Here is a 26,821-nt window from a genome sequence, read left to right as displayed (position 1 = left end):
CCTTTGACCTCTGGCACCAACAAGGCATTTGTGCCCACAGTACTGCTGCGCACTGGAAATTTTGGCTGTGGTTGTGGTTGTGCGTGAAAATCCCAGTAGATCAGCAGTTTCTGAAATACCCAGACCAGCCAATCTGGCATCAACTACAATGCTGCATTCAAAGTCATAATCTTTCTTCCCCATTCTGATGCTCGGTTTGAATTGATCAGAAGTTTGCGTTAATAGGCAGTTGGGCTAGTAATATTTATAGTAATATATATATATATATATATATACACACACAACTTCTCATTAAGTTAAAGAAGTTTAAGTTTTAATTATATCAATCTAGTAACTATAATAACTAGAACCAATGTAAATTACAGTAATTTGTTTGAATTATTCAACAATATTAACAAGTAAATAGGCTAGTTGCATACAGTATGTGAATGAATGAATGAATGAATGAATGAATGAATGAATGAATGAATGAATGAATGAATGGTTGAATGAATGGTTGAATGAATGAATGAATGAATGAATGAATGAATGAATGAATGAATGAATCATCTCATTTATGAAAAACAAATTACCAAAACTTTACCAAAAATATATTATTATTATTTTTTTATGTGTATATTTATGTCTTTGACTTTTTATTTACTTAATTGCTCATTCAATTATAATTTTTGTCGCAGTGGGCAGCACAATCGCCTTACAGCAAGAAGGTAGCTGGTTCGAGCCTCGGCTGGGTCAGTTGGCATTTCCGTGTGGAGTTTGCATGTTTTCCCCGTGTTCGCGTGGGTTTTCTCCAGGTGCTCCACTTTCCCCCACAAGTCCAAAGACATGTGGTAAAGGTGAATTGGGTAAGATAAATTGTTCGTAGTGTATGTGTGTGATTGAGTGTGTATGGGTGTTTCCCAGTGATGGGTTGCAGCTGGAAGGGAATCTGCTGTATAAAACATGTACTGTACAAGTTGGCGGTTCATTCCGCTGTGGCGACTGTGGTGAATGAATAAATGAATTATATAATATATATATATATATATATATATATATATATATATATATATATATATATATATATATATATATAAGGTCAGGTTAAACATTCCCCAATTTTCCCAAAGTGAATTTTGTCGCTAAAATATTAATATTCAATTTATTTATTATATATATATATATATATATATATATATATATATATATATATATATATATATATATATATATATATATATATACACTCACACACAAGATTAACCTAAAATCTAAAATATATCCAAATGTGTCTGTAATGTGTCTGTATGCATTATATGTTTGTAAATTAATTATAAACTTATTATTATTATAGCAATTCACTACCTGGTACTTTTTTATATGTCGACTGATACTGGTAAAAAAAATATATAATAAAATAATAAATAAATCAATTAATCAATCAATAAGTTGAGTAGCCTCCCAGTGTAATGTTTTTTATATCCTTAAGATGTACTACTTTAATCAAATTTAAAAATTAAGTCTCACCCAGCATGTTGGGCAACCATAAATGGTTTGCTATATACAGTATCAATCGTCTTTTCCCTGTCAAATTCTCTGACGCCACACATAAGCTTCAAGCTAGAAAACCGTCTTCCCATCCAGCCATACAAAATGCAAAAGTACATTTTCCATTGCGCATTACTAACCCAATCCCTACTACATATTCACACGCACATTATCGGCGTTGCTTTCGCTCTCTATATTCGTTCGGCTGGGATAAAAAAGAGGAGTCGCTAAGCGTGAGGATGCGAGGGAGGAGAAGATAACGGGGTATCAGAGGAAAATACGCACGCAAGAGAGAAAAAGAAAGACAGAAAGAAAAAGGAGGGAGAGGGAGAGAGAGAGACAGTGCACGGATATTTTGCCAGGCACCCCTGGTGAGAGGCTTGTGCCTGCGCGCTCGCTGCACACTCGTCAGCTCCACGCGCACGGGCAGGGTGAGTACGCGCTTCTCCAGTCTGTCTTCATTGTCCTTAATGCTCTCAACTAATGCGTGAATGAGTCAAAACACATTTGAACTTTTGTCAAGTGTAATTGACAGAAGTTACAGACAAATGAACGGTTGTGTGCGTTAGCGGTGCGTCGCGTTTCCATAATCCCAGCAGGTCGCATGTTGTGTTGGTCGACGTACTGTATGAAGGGAACATCAAACGAGTTGTTCGTGGAAACTGATGAATTGTAAACCGTCAGGGGCGTTTAGGAGACTGGCTGTCGTGCTGAGTATTGTACTTACATTTGCAGCTGTTGAGCGTTATTGGTATTATTATTTCACGTTGGTCAGAAGTGCGTGAGGTAGTTGAGTCTGTAAACTGGCTCAGTCAAGTGCCTCAGGAGGCGCGCACTGGCATGTAGGTGGGAACTCCATCCTTAGTGGGCCAAGGTCTTTCCACACATTAGCCTACATCTGGCTTTGGCAGGCTTTCTGTAACCGTTGTACCCTTTCCTCGTTGTATGTTTGTTGTTAATCGCGTGTTTGTCTTACAATACAAAAATATGCAAAACGATTTAAAGAGACAGTTCGTGCTTTAATAAAGTGTTGGTCGTACTCACCTGTATTCCGGACATGTAGTCTTATACTTTCTTACGGAGAAAACAAAAGAAGATATTTTGAGGAACTTTTGCTGGTGATGTTGATATGCTCTAAAATCAATTCTGGGTTGCTGTCAGGTTAAAAGGTGTAATTGAAATTAACCTTTACTAACCTGTTCATGTTTAACCTATCATTGGGTTACAAACCAGCATATTTAGACTATATAAAAATGTCAATGGTGTCTAAAACTACACTTTATTGTATGGGGACCACAAGCATTTCATAAAGCATTTTTTCATTACACATAAGAAAGAAAGTCGTGCAGGTTTAAAACAGCAGTAATCTTAATTTTTGGATTAACAAAGTTTTTTGTAACATTGTGATTTGATGCATTTAACCCATACCTGTTGTGTTTTAACCTATGTATATACAAATTAGTGCATTAAATAAACTGCATGTTGCATAAAAAATAAAACATAGAGGCACCAAACATTCTCAAAATGCTTGCCAAAACATTCTCATAAAATACAAATGGCTAAAAATCACCTTATTCAACAGCTAATCCAAGCTATTAAATACTATATATATATATATATATATATATATATATATATATATATATATATATATATATATATATATATATATATATATATATATATATATAGCCTTTGTAATCTTTAATAAAGATATGAGAATTTGTTTCCGCTCTGAAAGGGCATTCCTTCATTAATGATGTCAGATTGAAAGCATGTGCAGAAAATCATTAGCCACTCCTCCCCAAACGATGCAGATGATGAGCGCTAAAATGAAACCCAACCCTCTATTCTGTATCCTACTTCAACTGGTACAGTACGTCACAATACTGAGGTTGGTAGTGACTTCCAGTTTCTTGCATTCCTTGATGCACAACAAAAAAAAACTTATTTGACTTTGACTCAACAGGTCACATAACTGGATAAGTGGACTTCTCAGTTGACTAGACCCTTTAAAAACCGTCTCAAATGTTGATTTAGTAATTCTGTTTTTTAAATGAATTGTTATACTGTAAATACCTCCCAGAACTGTCCCAAATGTTATCCTTACTAATCATCAGACATCAGAAAGCAAAATATAACAAAGCAAATACAGTCAAGCCCCAAATTATGTATAACCCCTTGCTAATTCTGACTTAAAGTTTTTGTTCAAATGAAAATTAAAGCTAAGAATTTTATTTTCCACATTCCATCCCTTGTACAGCATCCTAATATCTTTTGGGAAAAGCTTGTATCATTTCTGGTCAAAAAAAAAAAAAAAAACTTGCTGGTTGAACAAAAGTAACTTTAAGTCAGAATTTGCCAGGAGCAAGAATAACTTCTAACTTATTTATTCTATTTGCATGCTTTAAGGCACAAATATAAATATTATGTACAAAAAGACCCTCTGTGTCTTCTTCAGTTGCAGTAGTTTCCTTTTTTTCAACTTATTGAAGGAAATGTTATTTTATTTGGAAATGTTATACTCTAAAAATACATTTTCTTTTATTGTCATCAATGGTTCCATGCTTTGCACATCTTTAGAATAGATTATTAAAATGTTCGGTAACACTTTAGGTTAAGTACCAATTCCCGCTATTAACTAATGGCTTTTTACCTGACTGTTATTAAGAATTTGGTTGTTTATTGGTAGCAAATTTGTAGTTTGGAGCTAATAATCTTAGTTAATGGTTTGTTAGCGAGAATTTTACCTTAAAATAAAATATGATTAAATGTTCTTCACACAATACAAAAATGGGGTTACACTTTACAACAACTGCACACTATGAATCGTTAGCTATTGACACACTATGCATTAGGAAATATTTATTTAATCATCTGTAAATCATTAACTCTACATTAATAGACATTAGTAAGCAGCTTATAACTATACAGTAGCTACAATGCATGTCAACACATGAAGTGCATGTCAGTTTTATTTTTGACAGCAAATTTTGATTTAGTTTTAGTCTTCTAATTTTAGTTTTGTCTAATTTTAGTCTTCTAAGTCATTTTAGTTTTAGTCTAGTTTTAGTTGACTAAATAATTTTAGTTTTAGTCTAGTTTTAGTTGACTAAATCATTTTAGTTTTAGTCTAGTTTTAGTCTTCTGATTCATTTTAGCTTTAGTCTAGTTTTAGTCCTCTGAATCATTTTAGTTTTAGTCTAGTTTTAGTCTTCTGATTCATTTAAGCTTTAGTCTAGTTTTAGTCCTCTGAATCATTTTAGTTTTAGACTTCTGAATTATTTTAGTTTTAGGCTCGTTTTAGTCTTCTTATTCATTTTAGTTTTAGTCTAGTTTTAGTCGACTAAATAATTTCAGATTTAGTCTAGTTTTAGTCTTCTGAATCATTTTAGTTTTAGTCTATTTTTAGTCTTCTGAATCATTTTAGTTTTAGTATTCTAAATGATTTTAGTTTTAGTCTAGTTTTAGACTTCTGAATCATTTTAGTTTTAGTCTTCTAAATGATTTTAGTTTTAGTCTAGTTTTAGACTTCTGAATCATTTTAGTTTTAGTCTAATTTTAGTCAACTAAATCATTTTATTTTTTAGTCTAGTTTTAGTCAACTAAATCATTTTATTTTTAGTCTAGTTTTAGTTGACTAAATCATTTTAGTTTTAGTCTAGGTTTAGTCTTCTAAATCATTTTAGTTTAGTCTAGGTTTAGTCTTCTGAATCATTTTAGTTTTAGTCTAGTTTTATTCTTCTGAATCATTTTAGTTTTAGTCTAGTTTTATTTTTCTGAATCATTTTAGTTTTAGACTTCTGAATCATTTTAGTTTTAGTCTAGTTTTAGTCGACTAAATCATTTTATTTTAGTCTAGTTTTAGTCGACATAATCATTTTATTTTTAGTCTAGTTTTAGACTTCTAAATCATTTTAATTCAGCTAAATCATTTTAGTTAAGTTGTAGTTGACTTAATTATTTTAGTTTTAATCTAGTTTTATTTGACTAAATCATTTTAGTTTTAGTTGACTAAATCAATTTAGTTTTAGTCTAGTTTTAGTCTTCTAAATCATTTTATTTTTAGTCTAGTTTTAGTCTTCTAAATTATTTTAGTTTTGGCACCTAAATTATTTTTGTTTTAGTCTAGTTGTAGTCGACTAAATTATTTTAGTTTTAATCTAGTTTTAGTCGACTAAATCATTTTAGTTTTAGTCTAGTTTTAGTCTTGTGAATCATTTTAGTTTTTGTCAAGGTGTAGTTCTCTGAATCATTTTAGTTTTAGTCTTTTGAAACATTTTAGTTTTAGTCTAGTTTCAGTCTTCTGAATCATTTTAGTTTTTGTGTAGGCTAGGTTTAGTCGACTCTAGACTTAAGTTGCAGCGGACACAGATAGCGTGTAAACCTAGTGCAGATAGTATACAAACCGCAGCTAAAATGAATCATAAGGAAACACCTTTCGAAAATGAATGCCATGATCATATGAATTTATGACTGACCGATTGAATAACTTTTAATGTACAATCTAACTATGTAAATTCTCTAAAGGTCAGCGAGAGGCTATACCGTTTCAGTTAAGCAAAAGCTCACACGTGGGTAAATGAAAAAGTTCGAGTTTACCTTTGCGCAAATTTCGGAATGATTCCCTGTCATGCTTAATTTGCTTTAGATTTAGATAAATGTTTTTTAGGTTGGTTTTATTAGCTATTCCTTCCACATATCAAGTTTTTTCTGTCTTTTTGTCTTGACATCAAATGTGAGTCTTCTTTTTTTCTCAACTGTTGCCGTTTCATTATAGTTTAATCAAACAGACGCCCCTATGGATGATAACGTAATCGCATCCTGTGTTTACTTTGGATCCGTTTCTTTTTAAATGTGTGTATGCATCATGCAACGAACACCAAGATTAATTCTGATAGGATATCTTCCAAAAACAACTCATTTTTGTTAGTCAACGAAAATGTCAGTATATTTTTATCATACTTGTTGTCATCAGTACATAATTTTCATATAGTTTTCGTCTATAGAAACGTGTTCGTCATGAAAATTATTCTAAAAAATTTTTGTCTATGAAATTAACACTAGTGTATGTATAATGTGCTTAATGATTGTATTTACTTTGTTATTACAGAATAACGTTTTGTTTTTTACTAAAAGTTTCTTTTACCACTCTTCTACCGTAGAGGACGTTTTTTTTCTGGCACATTTATTTTTAAATTTGCACACAACTTAAATTTGTATCGAAACATAAATAATCATTTCACATGGCATCTTATTAGTGCACACTTTAGGCTCAGAGGAATATAGAACTGAAATTCAGCACAATTTCCTCAAGATTTCCTTCAGCAAAGGATAAGATTAGGCCATTTTTAAAGAGCAGAGCCCAGAGAAATGCAAAACGTGAAAATGAAAGGAAAAGCAAAAAGGAAGAGGGTGAGTTTAAGGTCAATCTTGGACGGACTGATTTTGTCATGGAGAAGTAACCTCTCTTCTACTTCAGTACACTTGGCCTTGAGGGGGCAGAAGTGCTGCAGGCAAAGCAGACCTGCAGGAAAAAAATCAGACGGTCAAGCTGGAGTTTGACATTGTTGCTCTCTTCCTCTGCTGCGTTTGCTTCAGAGCACTGAACACCAGCACTTTTCCTCCACAGCGTTCTCTCTGTGCCGTTTTTTTACTGCATTGCAAAATCTGTCCATCATTTGCAGGGGTTCATCTTCTGTTGACTCCTAGTATTAAGGCTTGTGTCATTCATTTGCACAGGACAAACAGCAAAAGGTCAAGCTCTCAGATATTCACACGGACGGGACTGAAATCTCATCTAGACACCTGAGATCCTTTTTCGAAGTCAAGAGTCTTGGTCACTGTTTCTCTTTCGTACTCTTTCTTTTTTGCTCCGTCTCTTGTTGCTCTGGGTGCTGCTCTGATTCACCAGCTCGGAGACACACACAGGAAATGACAGCATGAAAACACACACACATTCTCTCTCACGCGCTTATACAAGCCTCTTCAAAAATATCCATCATAAAAGTCTCCATAGCAGCAGCAGCAGCTGATTGACTGCGGAGACAGGAAACTGATTCTTTCAACCTTATGCATGGAAGCAGAATGACAGAATTCATATCATTAATCGCGTCACATCATAATCTTTAAATAGGTAGAGAGAGATTCTTGTGCCAGCCGCAATGTTACAGAGTTCCTGTATCAGAATTCACATTTCCCTTTGAATGGACATTTCAAAGTTATTGTCAGCGATGTCATCCATTCACAACAACAACAACAACAAAAAAAGCATGCATCATTAATTAAGAATCGATCAGAGCTCAGCCCTAGGAGAATCAAAGAGGTACAGAGGGTCAGATTGAGGATTTCATCATAGTTTTTTACACACAATGCTCATACAGAACACTAGTTCATACTGTACCCCCTGACATTAATGTACTGCCATTTTTAGTTAGCTGCCCCATATATGGCCTCTCCTCATTCCACCGTTGTCTCTTGACCTGCCTTTCCTCTACACACTGTACCTTACCTTCCTCATCTTCTTTTTAAGCAAAAACATTTGACAAAAAAATGTCAGAACCAAATGGCATGCCAACGTCAATGTCCAACGTCGGAGAGATGATGCATTTTGATTACTTTCCAATGCAACCTGAAAACAACCAAATATCAACATCTATTGATGTTACAGCTTGAAATTGTGTGCCAGTGCAGTGGTGGATTTAGGCGTGGGCATTGTGTGGTGGCATCTTGCTAGGGCCGCCATAGAGAAACCCCCCACCCGCTCTTTACTTTCACTCGTGCTCCATGTCAACATTTTCACCCCTTTACTTTTGTCCCTGAACTCGCCCATCCGCAACAACCACCAACACAATAACCCCATACACCCCCAACTCCCCCAGTATGTGTCGTCATACTTACATGCTCATAACTAGAGGTGTGAACCTACACTGGTCTCATGTTTTGGTTTGGTTATGATTCATCATATCATACCATAGATCCGGTTCAATTCGATATTTTGATGCCTGATGGTGCTCTGACGATGTTTTTCATTCATTCATTCATTTTCTTGTCGGCATAGTCCCTTAATCCGGGGTCGCCACAGCGGAATGAACTTCCAACTTATCCAACAAGTTTTTTTTACGCAGTGGATGCCCTTCCAGCCAAACAAACATTCACACCCACACTCATACACTACGAACAAATTAGCCTCCCCAATTCACCTGTAACGCATGTCTTTGGACTGTGGGGGAAACCGGAGCACCCGGAGGAAACCCAAGCGAAGGCAGGGAGAACATGCAAACTCCACACAGAAACGCCAACTGAGCCGTTCGTAAGGTTCTAACCAGCGACCCAGCGACCTTCTTGCTGTGAGGCGACAGCACTACCTACTGCACCACTGCGTCGCCTTATATATACAGTTGAAGTCAGAATTGTTAGCCCCCCTAAATTATTGGCGCCCCTGTTTATTTTTTTCCCAATTTCTGTTTAATGGAGGAAAGATTTTGCTTAAAAGGGCTAATAATTTTGTCCCAAAAATGTTTTTTTTTTTAATTATTAACTGCTTTTACTCTAGTCAAAATAAAACAAATAAGACTTTCTCCAGAAGAAAAAATATTATCAGACATACTGTGAAATTTTCCTTGCTCTGTTAAAAATCATTTGGGAAATATTTAAAAAAAGAAAAAAAATTAAATTAAAAGGGGGCTAATAATTCTGACTTCAACTGTATATATATATATATATATATATATATATATATATATATATATATATATATATATATATATATATATATATATATATATATATAGAAACGTGAAATATTTATATTTCATATTCATATGACTTATTTTACAGCACCAATGTTGTAATGTAATAAAATACAATCAGTTAAATAGGCTTAAGCATTAAATCAAGCATAAAACGAGATGAAAAACCATGTAAATGCAAGTGCCACCCTGAGCAGAAGCGGAAAGTAAAGTTGAAAACTTCAGTGAAGTTGAAAACACTGTGGTAAAATAAATGTTGATATTTTAAAGACATGTTGTGGAACAATGGAATTTAATGCAGTTCTTGTACATTTTGAGACCCACTTTATATCGTATATCAATCAGGCAGTAAGTATACTTGTTTTTTAAAGAAAACAGACCTTAAACACAGCCATTTTGTATTGGCATACAGTTCACCGGAAGTACTTGAACTGGTTTACTGTAAAAGTTCTTCTGCAAATACCCTATTGCACATTGTTAATGTTAGTTGATGCCTTAATGTGTAACTATTAAATTGTTGCCAATAAAGCTATAAAGAAATATTCAAAAATATATGAAACTGAACATTAACCAATCTGTTAGAAAGTGAATTGAAACCTGAATATTTAAAAAGACTCATTTAAAATGAGTCTTCAATCCAAACTTGTATAATTATTTCTTTCACAGAGCACTTATTTTCCCATACAATAAATTACATTTCATTCAAAAAACATAAATAAAACCAATGGATTTACAAAATTTTTCCTGAAGAATATGATTAGATTGATAAACCCAGTCTAAATGATTTGACCCATGCGGTTCTTGAATTCTCGCAAGCTCACTTGACTCAATTATAGTGGCTCACTGGAGGGGAAGATTATTATTGAAAAATGATTTAAGTTTCCATCTGCTCCTCGCAAAAACTGTCATATCGATCTCTTTTATGAAACTTTAATGGTGCTTTGTTCAATTTATTGTACTTGGGTAGAAAAGTATGACCAGTACAACTCTAATTTATCCATTTTTGTAAGGGTTGGTGATTCAGATGGTATATTATCAGCCACTGATAATTGATTGGCTCCTAGAGTTTTAAATTCGTTCTTATATAGTGCCAGAGTTAAATTATGTCATGAAACTTTTCATGTAACACACACACACAAACACACAGGCCCATGTTGTTAATGAGTAATGTAAATTCTGACATATTCTACAATAAAAAAGTTTGGAATCAGTACGCTTTTTTATTGTTTTAAAATAAGGCAATTGGGCATTTATTTGATTAAAAGCACAGTTTTAAACATTTTTAATTGTAAAATATAAATAACTTTTTATTTAATGTAGTTTCAAGTTTAATTCATTCTTTTGATTCAAAGCTGAATTATTATTATTATTACTCCCGTTGTCACATGATTCTTCAGAAATCATTAAACTGTGTTTTATTCAATCTTATTTATTCGGGACAGATACAATAAACATATATTAAACTGAAATGACAGTCATCCTATGCATGTACCATAATGCTTGTAGCTGAAGCTAATTTGGAGAACTTGTCCCTATGAAGGCTTTTACAAGTTGCAAGTGGTACAACATTTGTAAAACAGGTAAACTTAACATGACTACAAGTTTGTGGATGATGATTTGCTCTTCTATTGTGATCAGTTATTATTGGTACACAATCACTAATGATGATTTTGAAAACTATCAGTGTTGAAAAAATGTAGCTGCTAAGTTTTGTGGAAACTGTGATATATTTTACTTTAAGGATTGTTTGATTAAAAAAGAAAGTAAAAAATAATAGCTTATCTTTGATTATATATATATTTGATTACATTATGATTATACAATATTTTTATCATATTAAAATGTGTTTACTTTCACTCTTGAACAATTTATTGTGATGATTAAAAGTTTTTTTTTTAAATAATGATGTTTTTAATGGTATTGTAACAATTTTTCAAACTGACATCAGCAAGAACAACAAATAATTAACAATTAATAATAATAATTTTTATCATCATTATGATTTTATTATCATCTTATGTTACAAGAATATTTGAAGGATTCAAGTATTCATTATATTTATAATGTAATACACAAACTCTCTGGGCCCTAACTAACACCCGACACAATGTGGCACAAGGTGCGACGCAATTGTTGTTTGTTAGTTTCAGCTTGGCGCTGGAGTCGTTTTGACATTTTGCGCCACGCTGTTTAAATAGCAAATGCATTTGCGCTCATATGTGCGCCCATAGGCATTCTGGTCTAAAAAGGAAGACGTGTAAAGGCGCATTGCTGGAGCGTTGCTATTTAGAGAAACTATGATAGATTTTTCAATTGCCTAGAACAAAGCCGGTCTATTGTCCAGTGCAGAGCACGTTAGTTGTGCGTCTTGCTTACAGATTGCTTAATACACACAAAATGTAGAGCAATACGCAAATATCTTTACATATGAAAAATAATTAAAATATTAAGTGTATATATATATATATATATATATATATATATATATATATATATATATATATATATATATATATATATATATATATATATATATATATGATATAATAAGGATATATAGGGTATAAATATAAAGGATTAAAATATTAAAAAACAGTATTTTCTAGCCTACATTAATATAAATACCACTTTCATGCCTTCTTCATCTCGGGATGCTTTTTCAGTTCATTCGTGACAATATATCAACGCTTTGCACTTTGCGCATGGATCGTCAAAATAGAGCCCTCTGTGTTAGTGGCCTATTTTGACTAAAAATCTAAGATAAAAATATATTTTTTTTTAATTTAAGGAGCCCCTATTATGAGTTTTTAAAAATGACCTTCCATGCAGTGTGTAATACAGCTCTAAGTGAATGAAAACATCCAGCTGAGGTTTAAATCTGAAAGCGCACCATGTTTAAAACTATTGATTCAAAAGTCGAATAATTGATATAAATCTTTTGCCTCGTATCGACATTGATACAAGTCAAGACATTGCCAAACATGAGGTGCCAGATTTGGTAAAACGTGAATGCGCCCTTCCCTTCAAACAATAGTGTAGTGCAGGGGATCATGGGATTGATCATAACGTGAAGATGGCTATCACTGAGAGAAGGCCAGAGATGCAGCTTGTTAAAGTTAATTTTCACAACAATACCACAGTATAGCCAACTTTGTACTTTGATTGTTCCTGTCATTATTCTGATGATTAACACAATAACCTACTCTGCAACGACATATTCTTCACCTGTTTGCTATTAAAGGAAGGATCAGCAAAGATCAATAGTATCTGGATACAGCCTTTATGATGCAAGCTGAGATTGAATCAATCAGCAATGCAATGTCAGACACATTGCACTCAATGGAGTGAGTGACATCACTGTGATGGATCGGGTTAGGGGTGGGGTTAGGTGAGCGCAATAAAAAGCATTGGATGCAGCTCAGATTGCACTGCACCAGGTCTGCATCCATACCCCTCTCGCAAAGACTATTCAAGAGTTCACACTTAGCTGATAATCAATAAAGTGTATTTGGCATGCTGTCCCAGGAGAGAGCCCTGAGCTCGTAATATCATCGAGTCCGGGGTTCCCTCCTGTTAGAAAGGCGAGAGGGGAATTCGAAGTCAGGTAGGTCTTGAGAACTCCCCTGCTTGTCACCGTGAGAAGTGTAAACTCAGGTTGTATTGGGTGATAATTTGTTTTAGTCGATTGGCTATGGTTTATATTTTTTGAAGGTGGGAGGAAACCGGGGAACCCGGGGGAAACCCACACGAACAAAGGGAGAACATGCAAACTCCGCACAGAAACACCGACCGGCCCGAAAGGTTGGACCGGCGGTGTTCTTGCTGTGAGGCAACAGTGCTAGCCACTGGGCCACCGTGTCACCCGATCAGAAAAAGGAGGAGGATGAAGGGGTGGAAAAGGGGGAGCTTCAAGACGAAGATAACTGGAGTGAAAAACTCAGGTTATTTATAATGCTTATAGCTAATAGGGAGCCAGCCGTGTTGATTATAAGCACGTGATCCTGTCGAAATTAGTTTATGAATAAACCGCACTTAATGTATGAGACTTTGACAGGGACTTTGTCAGTAACTGTTACACAGTTTATATGGACCAGTTTCTTCTTCCTTCGAATCACAACCTGTAAATGTGATTAAAATAGTTGCCTCTACTATAGTTTGCAAAATATGTATTTAATTGTGTGTTGTAACTTGTAATTGCTCCGCATGGCTTGTAGTCACTTATCTATTATAGATCAGCGCTTGTAATGTGACGTGACACGTACAGCTTCATTAGCTGATTTAAATGCGTTTCTGAGCTCTCAAGATCCTCTGCTGTTTGTAGTTGCTATGCCACACCTGTTCCTACACATGCGTCTCAATTTTCTCAATAATTCAACATTTGTCATATTGTGGATTAATACTGAATGTGTCATTGTTATTACTTGGGGTTGAGGTTAATAATGGATTATATGCTGGTGTTTAACTGCATTGCTTTAATACAGTCTTGCATTGGGCTCACACATATACTGTGTACTCTGGCTACCTCATAAACGTGGTGGGTATTTCTTTCTATCTTGGTTGAACAGAGTCAACCAATCACAACAGACTGAAGCTGCGGTTACACTAGAGTTTGATAATGCGATATTCTGTCATGCGGCGCTGTGAAAAGGCAAGATTATTAGGCATTAAAAAAGCGAACGATTGCTCCATGTTTTACATTTCTGTCCAGAAAGGTCATGTTTTGATCCTAGGTTGGTCTCACGCAGTCAAGTGATGCGATTTCGCAGGTCAGAGTTCACCAAGCTTGAACTTTGCACCGCAGCAACCTGTGAAACTTAACGCATGACCCTGCGTTTCTGGTCTGACGCATTCGCGTGCGTATGAATGGAAGTCTATGGGAGGAAAAGCCCAGTGTGACCGCAGCTTAAGTCGTCGGACCAATCAGCACAGATTAGTATCACACAAAGGAGGGATTTGGAACAAATTAATCACTGAAGAGTTAAAGTGTTTTTTTGCCTGTACATCAGCCTATTGTTGGAGACCCCCAAAACCAAAATATGACCTTTTATAATGCATAATAGTGCCTCTTTAAAGAGACACGTACATGCTTTGAAGGTACAGAAATATTTTCGGGTGCTGTAGCATTTTAAAGTTTTGTCTGTCAGCATCTGAGTTCTGAGCCGACGATCAGCTGATAGTTGAATAGTTAAAATGATAGTTAAAATGCTCCAGTGTCTGTGAACACAATGACCAATTAGTGGTATTAAAGAGTTCCCTCATCAGCGCTCCAAATGCAAGCAGCAAATAATGTCACATTTTTATACATTTCACTACACGCTGTAAAAAATATCCATAAATTAGCAGTTTTTGTATTTTGTTATTCATGGTTTTGTGTCAAGTGTTCCCTATTTATTTATGCTTTTTAATTGCATTAATGGACATTGATCTTTCTTCCAAAAACTTTGAATCTTGAAAAGTAAAAAAAGAACTTTTAATAACACAATAAACTTCTAGTGCACTCTCAGAAATAAAGATACATTAGCTGTTACTGGGGCAGTACCTTTTCATTTGTACCTGAAGAGTCAACAAAGGTACTTTTTAGGTACATTTGGTACTAATATACACTTTTGAGGTACCACTGTGAACTCTTTGGGTACAAATATGTATTCAATATGAATATTTTGAAAAGGTACTGCCCCAGTGACAGCTCCTGTACCTTTATTTTTGAGAGTGTACATTTTCTGTTATTTTACAGAATTATTTCTCTATGTTTAATTTATTATACATATTATTATTTTAAACTACTTAAATGTCAACAAGTCACTTTTTAGGTAAACTGTAGAGTTGAATTTTCAACATCAAATATTGACAGAACAAAGATCAAGGTCCCATAATGCAATTTACAACCATAAATAAACTGAAAAATCACAAAATACAGAAACTGTTAATTAACAGATATTTATTTATAGTGCAGACTCATAGAAGCTGGTACTTCTGACAACAACACCGGCATCAGAACCCATCAAGAACCCATCATCATTGTTCACCAATATGCAGTCTCACAATTTGACCGAATGATTCAGAGGCAGCTCTTCTCATAAGAAATCTCATTTTTAAGAATAGTAATTAGACCCTGATGCATCATCGAAGCACTTGAAGTCTTATGCAACATCACTACAAGTGACGCCGCCACCATATTGGGGAGAAAAGCTCAAAATTAGCCAGTTTTTTCTACAGTAAAACTAACATGTTAATGTTGTCTTAATTGATGTTCAGCACACACAAATCTTTTTAGACAATTTAGTTCAGGGCTTCATGACCATTTTACAGCTGAAAGTTTTAAAATAAAGCATTAAAATATACAAATATTTGATTGAATTTTTAAAAATTCTTATTATTACAGTGCAATTAATTAGTGTAGAAAACATTATTCTGTATAAACCTTTCCACCAATCAGTTTTATTTAGATATTTAGATATTTAGCTAAGCACCATAAATGATACAAATGAGTCTGTTTTCCTTTACTTTCATAATATATAAATAAATAGCTGATTCCAGCGTTATGGATGTGACATTTGCAGTAAAAATTCAAAACATAAATTCGCAGAGAAAGTATACGTTAACATTATATTGAATCATCTGTTTATATTTTCCAAAACAACTAACCACAGAGTTATGGAATTAAAAAATTTCAATCTGTGAACATTTTTATACTTTAAATTAGGAAAATAAACAGGCGTTATGGATGTGACAAAAAAAGTCTCTGAGTTTACAGTATACAACATAAGATATATATATATCTTATGTTGTATACTGTAAACTTTAAATAATGTATATTTAAAATAAAATACTGTATATATTTATATATATATATATATATATATATATATATATATATATATATATATATATATATATATATATATATATATATATATATATATATATATATTTATATTATTATTATAATATATTTATTTTATTTTAATATATTAATATTTTTGTATTTATATATTTTTTTAATATATTTATATATATATATTTTTTGTGTGTGTGTATTTTTTCATATACTTTACTTAAAACCACTTAAAACCTGTTGTATTTAAAAGTTTATAATGTTGTGCTTCCCCTCAGAGCTGGCTCGTGGCTTATATTGATGAAAAAGACTTTTTCAAAATCACTATGCAAACAATACTTCCACAACACTAAAGTGATGGTGGACTAATGCACTAATGCCAGGCATGCCAATATGAATCAGCGAGCCCTGGTGTGTGTTTACTCTTGCGTGCTTGTATGTGTGCTTCTGCATCTGTTTGTTTCTTCATTGGCATGAGGTCTGCGCTATGACTCATGACTCTGTAGGCGCTTGTGTTGATGTGTGTGTGTTGCGCCATGTGATTCGCTGCCAATAGTGTTTCATTTCTGCCTGAATGAGCACCACCCGTTCAGCCTGGTGAACTTTGACCTTTCGTGTGATTGGCTGATTATTGTCACAGCGGGACACAAACTGTCTCTCATGATCATCTTATCTGTTTTATTGGTGAGCTGTAGAATAGGAGGAACTATGTGTAAAGGTCTGTCTCACTCCCTGCTGCTCATCCACCTTTTTCCTACAGTCTATGATGATTTGTGTGAATTATGAGAGTAAGTAACTCTGTTAAACTGTAAATAATTAGATAAATGTTTTTAAAAACTTGGTGCAATGAGGTGGCAATATTCTCACAGTTCATCAATTTAATGGAATAAAATTCTATTAGTTTATGTTAATGTGTTTACTAAAATTAATTGTTCAGCTTTATTAACCATAGTTCATGTTATTTCAACTTTTACTAATGCATTAGCAAAAACAGGTCTTGATTCTTTGGTAACGTTAATTAATGCACTGTGAGTTTATGTTAGTAAATATACACTCACCGGCCACTTTATTAGGTACACATCACTAGAACTGGGTTGGATCCATTTTTGCATACAGAACTGCCTTAATCCTTCGTGGCATAGATTCAGCAAGGTACTGTAACATTCCTCAGAGATTTTGGTCTTTATTGATACCATCAAGCAGTTGCTGCATACTTGTCGGCATACTTGATGTGAATCTCCCGTTCCACCACATCCCAAAGGTGCTCTATTGGATTGAGATCTGGTGAATGTGGAGGCCATTTAAGTACAGTGAACTCATTGTCATGTTAAAGAAAGCAGTCTGAGATGATTCCTGCTTTATGACGTGGTGCGTTATACTGTGGAAGTAGCCGTCAGAAGATGGTTCCACTGTAGTCATAAAGAGAAGGATATGGTCAGCAAGGGCTGTGGCATTGACCCAATGCACAATTGGTACTAATGGGTCCAAAGTGCGCCAAGAAAATATCCCCCATACCATACAGCACCTTCACCAGCCTGAACTGTTGATACAAGGCAGAATGTATCCATGCTTTCATGTTGTTGATGTCAAATTCTGACCTTACCATCTGAGTGTCGCCGCAGAAGTCGAGACTCATCAGACCAGGCAATGTTTCCAATCTTCTATTGTCCAATTTTGGTGAGCCTGTGTGAATTCTAGCCTTTGTTTCCTGTTCTTAGCTGAAATGAGTGGCACTCAGTGTGGTCTTCTGCTGCTGTAGCCCATCCGTCTCAAGGTTTGACATGTTGTGCATTCAGAAATGCTCTTCTGCATACCTCGGTTGTAACAAGTGGTTATTTGAGTTACTGTTGCCTTTCTATCAGCGTGAACTAGTCTGGCCAATCTCCTCTGACCTCTGGCATCAACAAGGTATTTGTGCCCACAGAACTGCCGCTCACTGGATATTTTTTTCTTTTTCTGACCATTCTCTGTAAACCTTTGAGATGGTTGAGCATGAAAATCCCAATATATCAACAGTTTTTGAGATACTTGGACCAGCCCATCTAGCAAGAGCAACCATGCCATGTCTAAAGTCACTTAAATCACCTTTCTTCCCCATTCTGATACTCATTTGAACTGCAGCAGATTTTCTTGACCATGTTTGTATGCCTAAATACAGTAAGTTGCTTCCATGTGATTGGCCGATTAGAAATCTGGGTTAACGAGCAGTTGGTAGGTGTACCTAATAAAATGGCCAATGAGTGTACAGTATACTACAATGTAACACAGGCTACATACAGTATACTGCTCAACCTTTCAAAAAAAAAAGTCATCACCTGGATTTAATTAAGAAAATAGTTAAAGGCCTCAGATTGGATTATGATTATGTTTCAGCTGGTAATGAGCTATTATATTTAATCCTAACTGATGCAGGGAGTAGCTTCTCATTTCCTAAACGACCATGTCTTAAGTTGATTAAGGGTCAGATTATTGACATGTATCAAGCAAAGACAACATCCAAGGAAATTCCTAAAACTACCCAAATTTGCTTTAGAAATGTCCAGTGTATTATTAAAAACTGGAAGGACAGTGAGGATCCAAATATCTTGAATAATCCAGATTAGCACTTAAAGGTACACTTAACACTTAAAGGTGGTGAAATCAAATGGCAGAAACAATAGTAGAACTCACAGCTATGATCATTAATGAATGTAAGAACATTTCCAAAGGCACAATGCGAAGGGAACTCAATGGATTGTGACTGAACATCCATATAGCCTTAAGAAAACCACCTATCAGCAAGGCTAATTGGGGAAAAAAGCTTCAATTTGCTAGGGAGCATGAAGACTGGACTCTGGAGCAATGGAAGAAGGTCATGTGGCCTGATGGGTCCAGATGGCTCCAGATTTACCCTGTTCTAGATTGATGGGTGCATCAGGGTAAGAAGAGAGGTGGATAAAGTATATATTTACATTTAATGATGGTTAATAGATCAAGGAAATTTTCACAGTATGTCTGATAATATTTTTTTCTTCTGGAGAAAGTCTTATTTTTTTTATTTCTGCTAGAATAAAAGTAGTTAAAAAATTTTTAAAAGCCGTTTTAAGGTCAAAATTATTAGCCTCTTTGAGCTATATTTTTTTCGATAGTCTACAGAACAAACCATCATTATACAATAATTTGCCTAATTACCCTAACCTGCCTAGTTAACCTAATTAACCTAGTTAAGCCTTTAAATGTCACTTTAAGCTGTATAGAAGTGTCTTGATAATAGTCAAGTATAATTTACTGTCATCATGGCAAAGATAAAATAAATCAGTTATTAGAATATATATATATATATATATATATATATATATATATATATATATATATATATATATATATATATATATATATATATGTATGTATGTATGTATGTTTAATAAAAAATATATATACTGTAAAACCCAACAGTCATTTTTATCAAATCAAATGAGTGTAGTTAACTAAAAATGTATTAAAAAGTTAATTAAACTCATTTGAAAAAAGATTCAGTTGACAGTACTCATTAGAATTAGTTTTTGAACTTAAATGGTTTGTTGCAATCGATTTCCTCAACTCAAATGGTTTAAGTTACCCTAACTTTTTGGTTTTTACAGTGTATATCCACAGTGGGTGACGCTCTAAAATGAGCATTACAGCCTCGATTCACACCGCCGCCACTCTAAAGAATTAAGAATGTGTTTTTAGGAATAACCACAGTTTGCGACTGTGGCTAGGAGGCACAAAACGACGGGATGTGAACGGACAGAAATATTCAGTAGCTGTAAATACTCTGCTACTTGTAAATAAAGATGAAATAATGAAACAAAGTATTATAGTTCCTTCATTAATCATTAAAAACTTGATAACAAGCTTTACTTTCATCGCAAACTTGTTAAGTGAAATGAGGATTCATTTTGCAAAGTAAAATTAAGGAAATATAAGACAGATAATATGAAAGTAAAAACATACATACAAATAAGTTTGCCTAAATAAATAAATAAAGCAATGCCTAAATATAGAGAGATGTACAGTGTTTGTTATTTTAAAGTAATAGGACTAAGACAGTCAATAAATAAGCTTTTTATTTACGTTTTCATATACATTTTCACTGTTCATATATTTTACTATCTCTTTTTATGTCTTAATTATTGTATATAAATTATAAATAAATATTTAATGTATATATGTATGTATACATGCATGTACAGTTGAAGTCAAAATTATTAGCCCTCCTGTGAATGTTTTTTTTTTCCCTTTTCCTTTTTTAATGGTTAACAAAGCAGAGTTTTCAGAATATTTCCTATACTATTATTTCATCTGGGAAAAGTCTTATTTGTTTTAAGGGTTAACATTATTAGCCCCCTTAAGCAATATATATATATTTTTTCAATTGTCTACAGAACAAACCATTGTTATACAATGGTGTGCCAAATTACCCTAACTTGCCTAATTAACCTAGTTAAGTAAATTGCACTTTAAGCTGAATACTAGTATCTTAAAATAATGTAATATCTAGTAAAATATTATGTATTGTCATCATGGCTAAGATAAAAAAAAATCAGTTATTAGAAATTAGTAATTAAAATTATAATGTTTAGAAATGTGTTGAAAAAAGAAACACTTTAAAAAGAGCATTACCACTGCGAGTCACTCCACAGCCGCACTAAAGGATTAAGTATGGGTTTTTAGGTATAACCACAGTTTGCGACTATGCGGCCAGGGGGCACAAAGGGACGGAATGAACATAAATATACAGTAGCTGTAAATACTCAGCTACTAGTAGATGAAGATGAAATAATGAAACAAGCATTAGAATTCCCTCATTTATCATTAAAAATTGTTAACAAGCTTTATTATCATCTTCTTTCCATTAATCTGAAATTGAGGAAAACATATACAGGGTGCTAATCCGGAGGGCTTATAATTCTGACTTCTCCTGTATGCATTAGTTATTAGTTTCACCGGAATAGCATACCATAGAATGTCATGATTGACCAGTCAGAATTAAGTATTCCAGAGAGCTGTGCAATAAAAGTAAACAATGTGGAAGATCAAAACGCAATTACAGATATGATGACACTAAATATATTAAAATACCATGTGTAACATTACATTCATGATGTATAATCCAAAGCCAAATGTGCCTCTAACTTTTCATTGCATGTATGGATTATTATTTGAAATGATTTGTTAAATTTCTTGTTAATGGAAATTCCCTAAACCAGAACTGCACTTGAAACACTGAAGTCACGTACAAAAAAGGTGAATGTCTCTAACGTTTTAGCTGTGATGTCGACCTTGGGTGCTGACAGTGTCTGTGTGTGTGTGTGCATGTGTGCAGATGAGCTCTTGCAGCAGCAGGGCTCTGACTCTGCTCTCCACAGTGTTCGGGGCGTGTGGACTGCTGTTGGTGGGGGTTGCGGTGGCGACGGATTATTGGCTGCTGATGGAGGAGGGAATCGTACTGCAGCAGAACCAAACTGTGGATGTCAAGATGGCATTGCATTCTGGCCTCTGGAGAGTGTGTTTCATTGCAGGTGCAGATACACACACATTCATACACATTAAGTTCTTAATAGTGCTTTTAGGATGCCATGGACTCTCCGAATATGATTATCCGCCTGCAAGGCATTCCTTTACAATATGCCAATGTGAATTATATATGTCATTTTTTTCTTGATACAGTTATATATTTAGTAAATAGATAAGATTTTATTTATGTACAGTATGTATGCATTTATTTGAAATAAATACGTATATAGTTTGCATGGATGAACTTAATTGTTTATTTAGCATCAAATCAGCATATTAAAATGATTACATAATTATTTGACACTAAACAGAGGAATAATGATACTTATAATGTTGTGCTGTGTTTCTGTCAATTTATTGATGACTGTTACCGCAACTTACACTACAATGTGGGATTTGCTGGCCATTTATTATTAGAGGATCAGTAAAGGCTAGTCATACTTGGGATTTTGTCAGGACACTGCTTATTTGGATCAGTTTTTTTTTTTCCCTATGAATCACAACCTGCAGAACTGAAAGTGTTAAGTTGTAGGTATTTAGTAATTCTAAGTGGGGTTAAATTTATATCAAGCAATCCACACAAAATGAAAAAATTAAGTTAACACTAAGCATGGCTATTAAGTTACATGAACATAAAAAAACATGTTAGTGGTACTACTTGATTTAGTACTGCACACTTAAAAAAAACAAGCTTTTCTAACTCACTAATCTTTAGTTTACTTTGCTTAATTTTTTTGAGGCAACGAGTTTGCATACTTTTTTAAATTAAGGTCAACTAATTACATTTTACAGTGTAGGGAATCACGGGTCAGTTGTAATACTTCCAATAGCTACAATCAGGGACTTTTTAAAAATCAGCAGGTTCACTTCACAGATGCTCATATTAGTCTTCATTCCACTTATACTAAAATATATGGCAAACACAGCTGCTTTTAGGGGGGAAATCTACACTGTAAAAAAAATCGTTTCGTATAAAAATCGGTTGCCGTAAATTATTAAGCTTCATCAAATTAACCTTATGACTCCATTGAACTCATATTTTGTTAAACTGACTTAAAACAGCTTTTTACTGCCTTAAAAACTAACTTTTTTGTAATTTTTGTGTTAATAAAATAAAGTTAGGACATGAATAACTTAGTTTATTAAGTTACAATGACCTAAAAATACATGTTGTCAGGACTAATTTGCGATTGCTAACTAAGGGGAGTTATAACATCAGGGGAGGTTTGGGGCGAACGCGAGATGAAGAGCGGGGGCACTTCCGTTCTTTTTGGAAGGCCACTTTCTATCCAAGACTAAAAAGGGCGTGTGCACTGCACAGGTTAAGCCCTATGTGTGCATGTGCCTGCACGTTGTTGGTAATAATGTCTTAGCTGTTGGATTTAATGTGAGTAAATTCAATGCCAAAACACTCTGGGTCAGTTGTAACAACAAAACTCTTGGTTAGTAACATCAATAAAATTTTGCCACCAACTCCAGGCAGATTTCAAACTGTGCTGGTCTAAAATAGAGGTGTGTTAAGGTGCATTGTTGGCACGTTGCTATTTTGAAGAACTGAAATATACTGCGCCATTAACCATCAAAAAGCAAGTCTATAGTCCAATGCATAGCACATTACTTATGTGCCAATGTGGCTTTTATTGTGAATTTTCATCTCACATTTAGTTTGCTCTACAAAAAGAAATGCTTAGCACATGTGGACTGTTAATTTGTATTTAATTGTCATTTCACAGTATATCTGGTAATATTTTTTTTCTTCTAGAGAAAGTAATTTCTTTTATTTAAAATAAAATTTTGCCTAAAAAGACCAAATAATAAATCAAACTTTCAAATCAACTACCCAAATGATAAATCAAACTCTCAACCGATCAAATAATAAATCAAAATGCATTCTCAAATGAGAAATCAAATGTATTTGATATTTAATTTTTATGATCAACTCAGTAAAATCCTGTAATAAGTAAATGACAAATCAAATGCTAAAACTGTAATTTAAATGGAGGAACCAGTTTCTGATTACACACTCGGAACTGGAAGCTCATGATGGACTGATTACCAGGACTATAAAGACACCTCATTCACACAGACTCTTTGCTGAGTCTTGTTTTTTCCTGTGAAGCATTACAAAGCATTTTTCCCAGTTTGCCCTTGTCTTGTTTACCGCTATTGTTGTTTTGCCTCATGTCTTGTTTAATAAATTGAATTATTTAATACATTAATAAATAATTGTTCACTCAACTTCAGGTATTTTAGTTCAGTACAAAATATGTCTTCAAAAGTTGAGTACACAAAAAAAAAACTACTGAAAATACGGATTGTTTTTTTTTTTTTTTTGCTGTTGTTCACTTAACTTCAGGCATTTCAATTATGCAAATAAAAAATGTTCAGTTGAAACAACTTAAAAACTTTTGTTACAGAGTAGTTCACCTCTCCAGAAAACTTTAGGTCAGTGTAGCTGATAGTTTTAAAAGTCGAGTGAACAAGAAAAGTGAAAGGAAATAAGGATTATGTTTTTGTTTTTTGTTTTTGTGTACTGACTTAATTTTTTTTACAGTGTATGATTCGCAATTTTGCTACAGTTATTCCTTCATATATGTTGCTTTATCTTACTTTCTTTCTTCCTTTGTTTATTTAATTTTCATATTTCCCGTCTCACTGTTTTAGGCACAGAGAAAGGTAGATGTGTCGCCTCTGAGTATTTCACAGAGCCAGAGATTGAGATCACCACAGAAAACACAGCGAATATCCTCAGTAAGTGAATGTGACTTTAAATCAAATCACAGTAAGACATCCGCATGTACACACACACACACCATTCTCACACACATGTATTTGCTGCTGCAGAGATGGTGCGGACCGCTACGCCCTTCCCGATGGTGTCTCTGCTATTCGTTTTCACAGCCTTCATAATCAGTAACGTGGGCCACATCCGTCCACAACGCACCATCCTGGCCTTCGTCTCTGGCATCTTCTTCATCCTCTCAGGTACGAAGAAAGACACTGGTGAACATTGATCCTGTGCTCACTTGTTATATTTTATAGTTATATCTGCATAGTAATATTTTTTTATAGCCTGAATTCAGTTTTAATGGGACCTATTATAATGCAAAATTCATTTGTATAGACCATTTTGAGGGACGTAAACGATAGCAATGGTCCCAACCTATTTCCTGTTTTACATTTTTAATTTCCATGGCCCCTGAAAATCCTGAAAGCTCAACATATTGATAAATAAAGTTATTATAGCTGGTTTAATGTTAAGTTATAATTGAATTGCCTCTTGGTACCTTTATGAAATCGTTTGAGAACAAGCTGGAAATTTTCTTGGGCCAATGACATCACCACATTGAAATGGTCTATAAGGGGTTTAAACGAATGATGCGATGGCAGACACAAGACAATGAAGCCATTGTGTTCACAACAAACAAGCTGTAAGTGGGTAGGAGCCCATGATGGGACAGGGCCAATAGAGGGGATTTGGTCTGGCAAGGACACCACAGTTACACTCCTGCTCTTTACGAGATATGCCATAGGATTTTAATGACCACAGAGAGTCAGGTTTAATGGAGAGACAATTTAACCTCTCACATGAAATACAGTACCTCTTAATAAGCCCGGGACACACCAGGCTTGTGCCAAAGAAAATCACCAACGAAAAGCAACGGTGTTGTCTGGTCTTATTGGAACCAAAACGTTATCTGTGCCTGTGAACCAAACGAAATTAGAGTTTTTGGCAACCACCAGGGGGCAGTAGTCTGTTTTCCATAATGGAAAACTGGAACTTCAGATGTACACTTGCAAACTGTAAACAAAGCCATGTTTCAGGCTAAAAAATAGTCTCCCTATTATTATAAACGCACTCAAAAATATCCTATGACGCAAACAAAACCATTAACTAATCAATACACAGATACCTTGTTAGGTGCTTTATTATTATTTTTTTTAAAGTAAGATTTATTTTTGTTTGATTTAATATTTAAAAAGCTGCTGTATTGTTTTGCTTTCTTTGTGGTTTTAGATAATCAGTTTTGGCCTCTGCGAACAATTGTTTTTCATAAGTATAACAACTGACTGTGCAAGAAAACACAATCTGACGTAGGAGAAGTCATCTTTCACTATTATATTGTTTAAATCTTATATATATTGTATTAAATCTAAACCTTCTAAATCTTGGATCTTGATCTTGAAAGACAAAATCACCAATAAAAAGCTGTGAAGCACCAAAAGCGGCCCATATTAAAATCTATTTGAATACTATTTTGGCTATTGTAGTTACTGGCCAGTTTGTTATTTGTCTAATAAATTACAATAGGCTACCATTTTTTTTCTAATGATATATGATGTAATAAATTTGTATTTAAAAAAATATATATTATTTTACATTTTTATTCTACATTTTTAGGGAAAGAATTTGGTACATCAAAGTGTGATTACGATGACCATCTGAAAAGCTTTTCTATTTATCTTTTTCTATTTAAATCTCATAATTAAATAAAAAATGAGGCGAATAACTGCAAACAGGTCTACATTTTGAGGGAAAAACAAGGACCACCCCTTTCACCAGGCTGGCTACGGGCTTGATTTGAAAATATCCTGCATCATTGTCAGTCTTTTAGTTTAATTGTTGTATTAAAAAAAAATCAATGCATTGTTTTGCCTTTTTAATGGGCCATAGTTATTTTATGGTGTAGTTTGCTTCATATGTAACATTTGATAGCGGATTGACAGCAACCCTAGTCAATGACAACAGGGATTCCCACCACTCTCCAGTGGTTGTAAAGATAGGGGTAAATATAATCACAAAGAAGATATGATGGCTGTCTGTGTCTGATGGCTCTCCATATGATGGCTGTCTGATGGATGTCTGCCCCAATGGTCTGCCCATGTTCCCTGAATTTAAATGGAATGTAAAATAAAGGTGTTATGCTGTAATGTGTAAAAAAATATACACCACCGGTCAAAAGTTTGGGGTCTGTTTTTTATTTTATTTATTTATTATTTTTTTAAGAAAATGATTCTGTATATCAAGGCGGCATTTATTAAATGTTAAAAAAATGTAAATATTTATTAAAATTTTAAATAACTGCTTTTTTATCGCATGTAGTTTCAAATAAAACGATTACTCCAGTCATTATTGCTTTTATTACTAACCATTAATAATAATAATAAT

The 26,821-nt window shown here is 34.0% G+C and overlaps 1 protein-coding gene across 3 annotated transcripts in view; it reads left to right on the top strand.

The window, feature by feature from the left end:
- Positions 1-1,923: 1,923 nt before the first annotated feature.
- The window catches only part of cacng7b (calcium voltage-gated channel auxiliary subunit gamma 7b), a 39,509-nt gene continuing 14,611 nt past the window's right edge, over positions 1,924-26,821 (top strand). The window contains exons 1-4 of one of the 3 annotated variants that reach the window (XM_087286799.1): positions 1,924-1,958; positions 21,461-21,656; positions 24,316-24,402; positions 24,496-24,636. In XM_087286799.1, coding sequence (XP_087142925.1) covers positions 21,461-21,656; positions 24,316-24,402; positions 24,496-24,636 — 424 coding nt within the window. In that variant the 5' untranslated portion in view covers positions 1,924-1,958. Of the gene's footprint in view, positions 1,959-16,773; positions 16,902-21,460; positions 21,657-24,315; positions 24,403-24,495; positions 24,637-25,062; positions 25,284-26,821 lie in introns of those variants that run through there. The other 2 variants (XM_087286798.1, XM_087286800.1) reach the window with 2 other exon arrangements.

This window comes from Danio rerio, chromosome 16 (genome assembly GCF_052040795.2).
Source record: "Danio rerio strain M-AB ecotype USA chromosome 16, GRCz13ab, whole genome shotgun sequence".
Classification (NCBI taxonomy): Eukaryota; Metazoa; Chordata; class Actinopteri; order Cypriniformes; family Danionidae; genus Danio; species Danio rerio.
The sequence above is the reverse complement of the archived record's forward strand: the minus strand, read 5'-3'. Positions and strand labels throughout refer to the sequence as shown.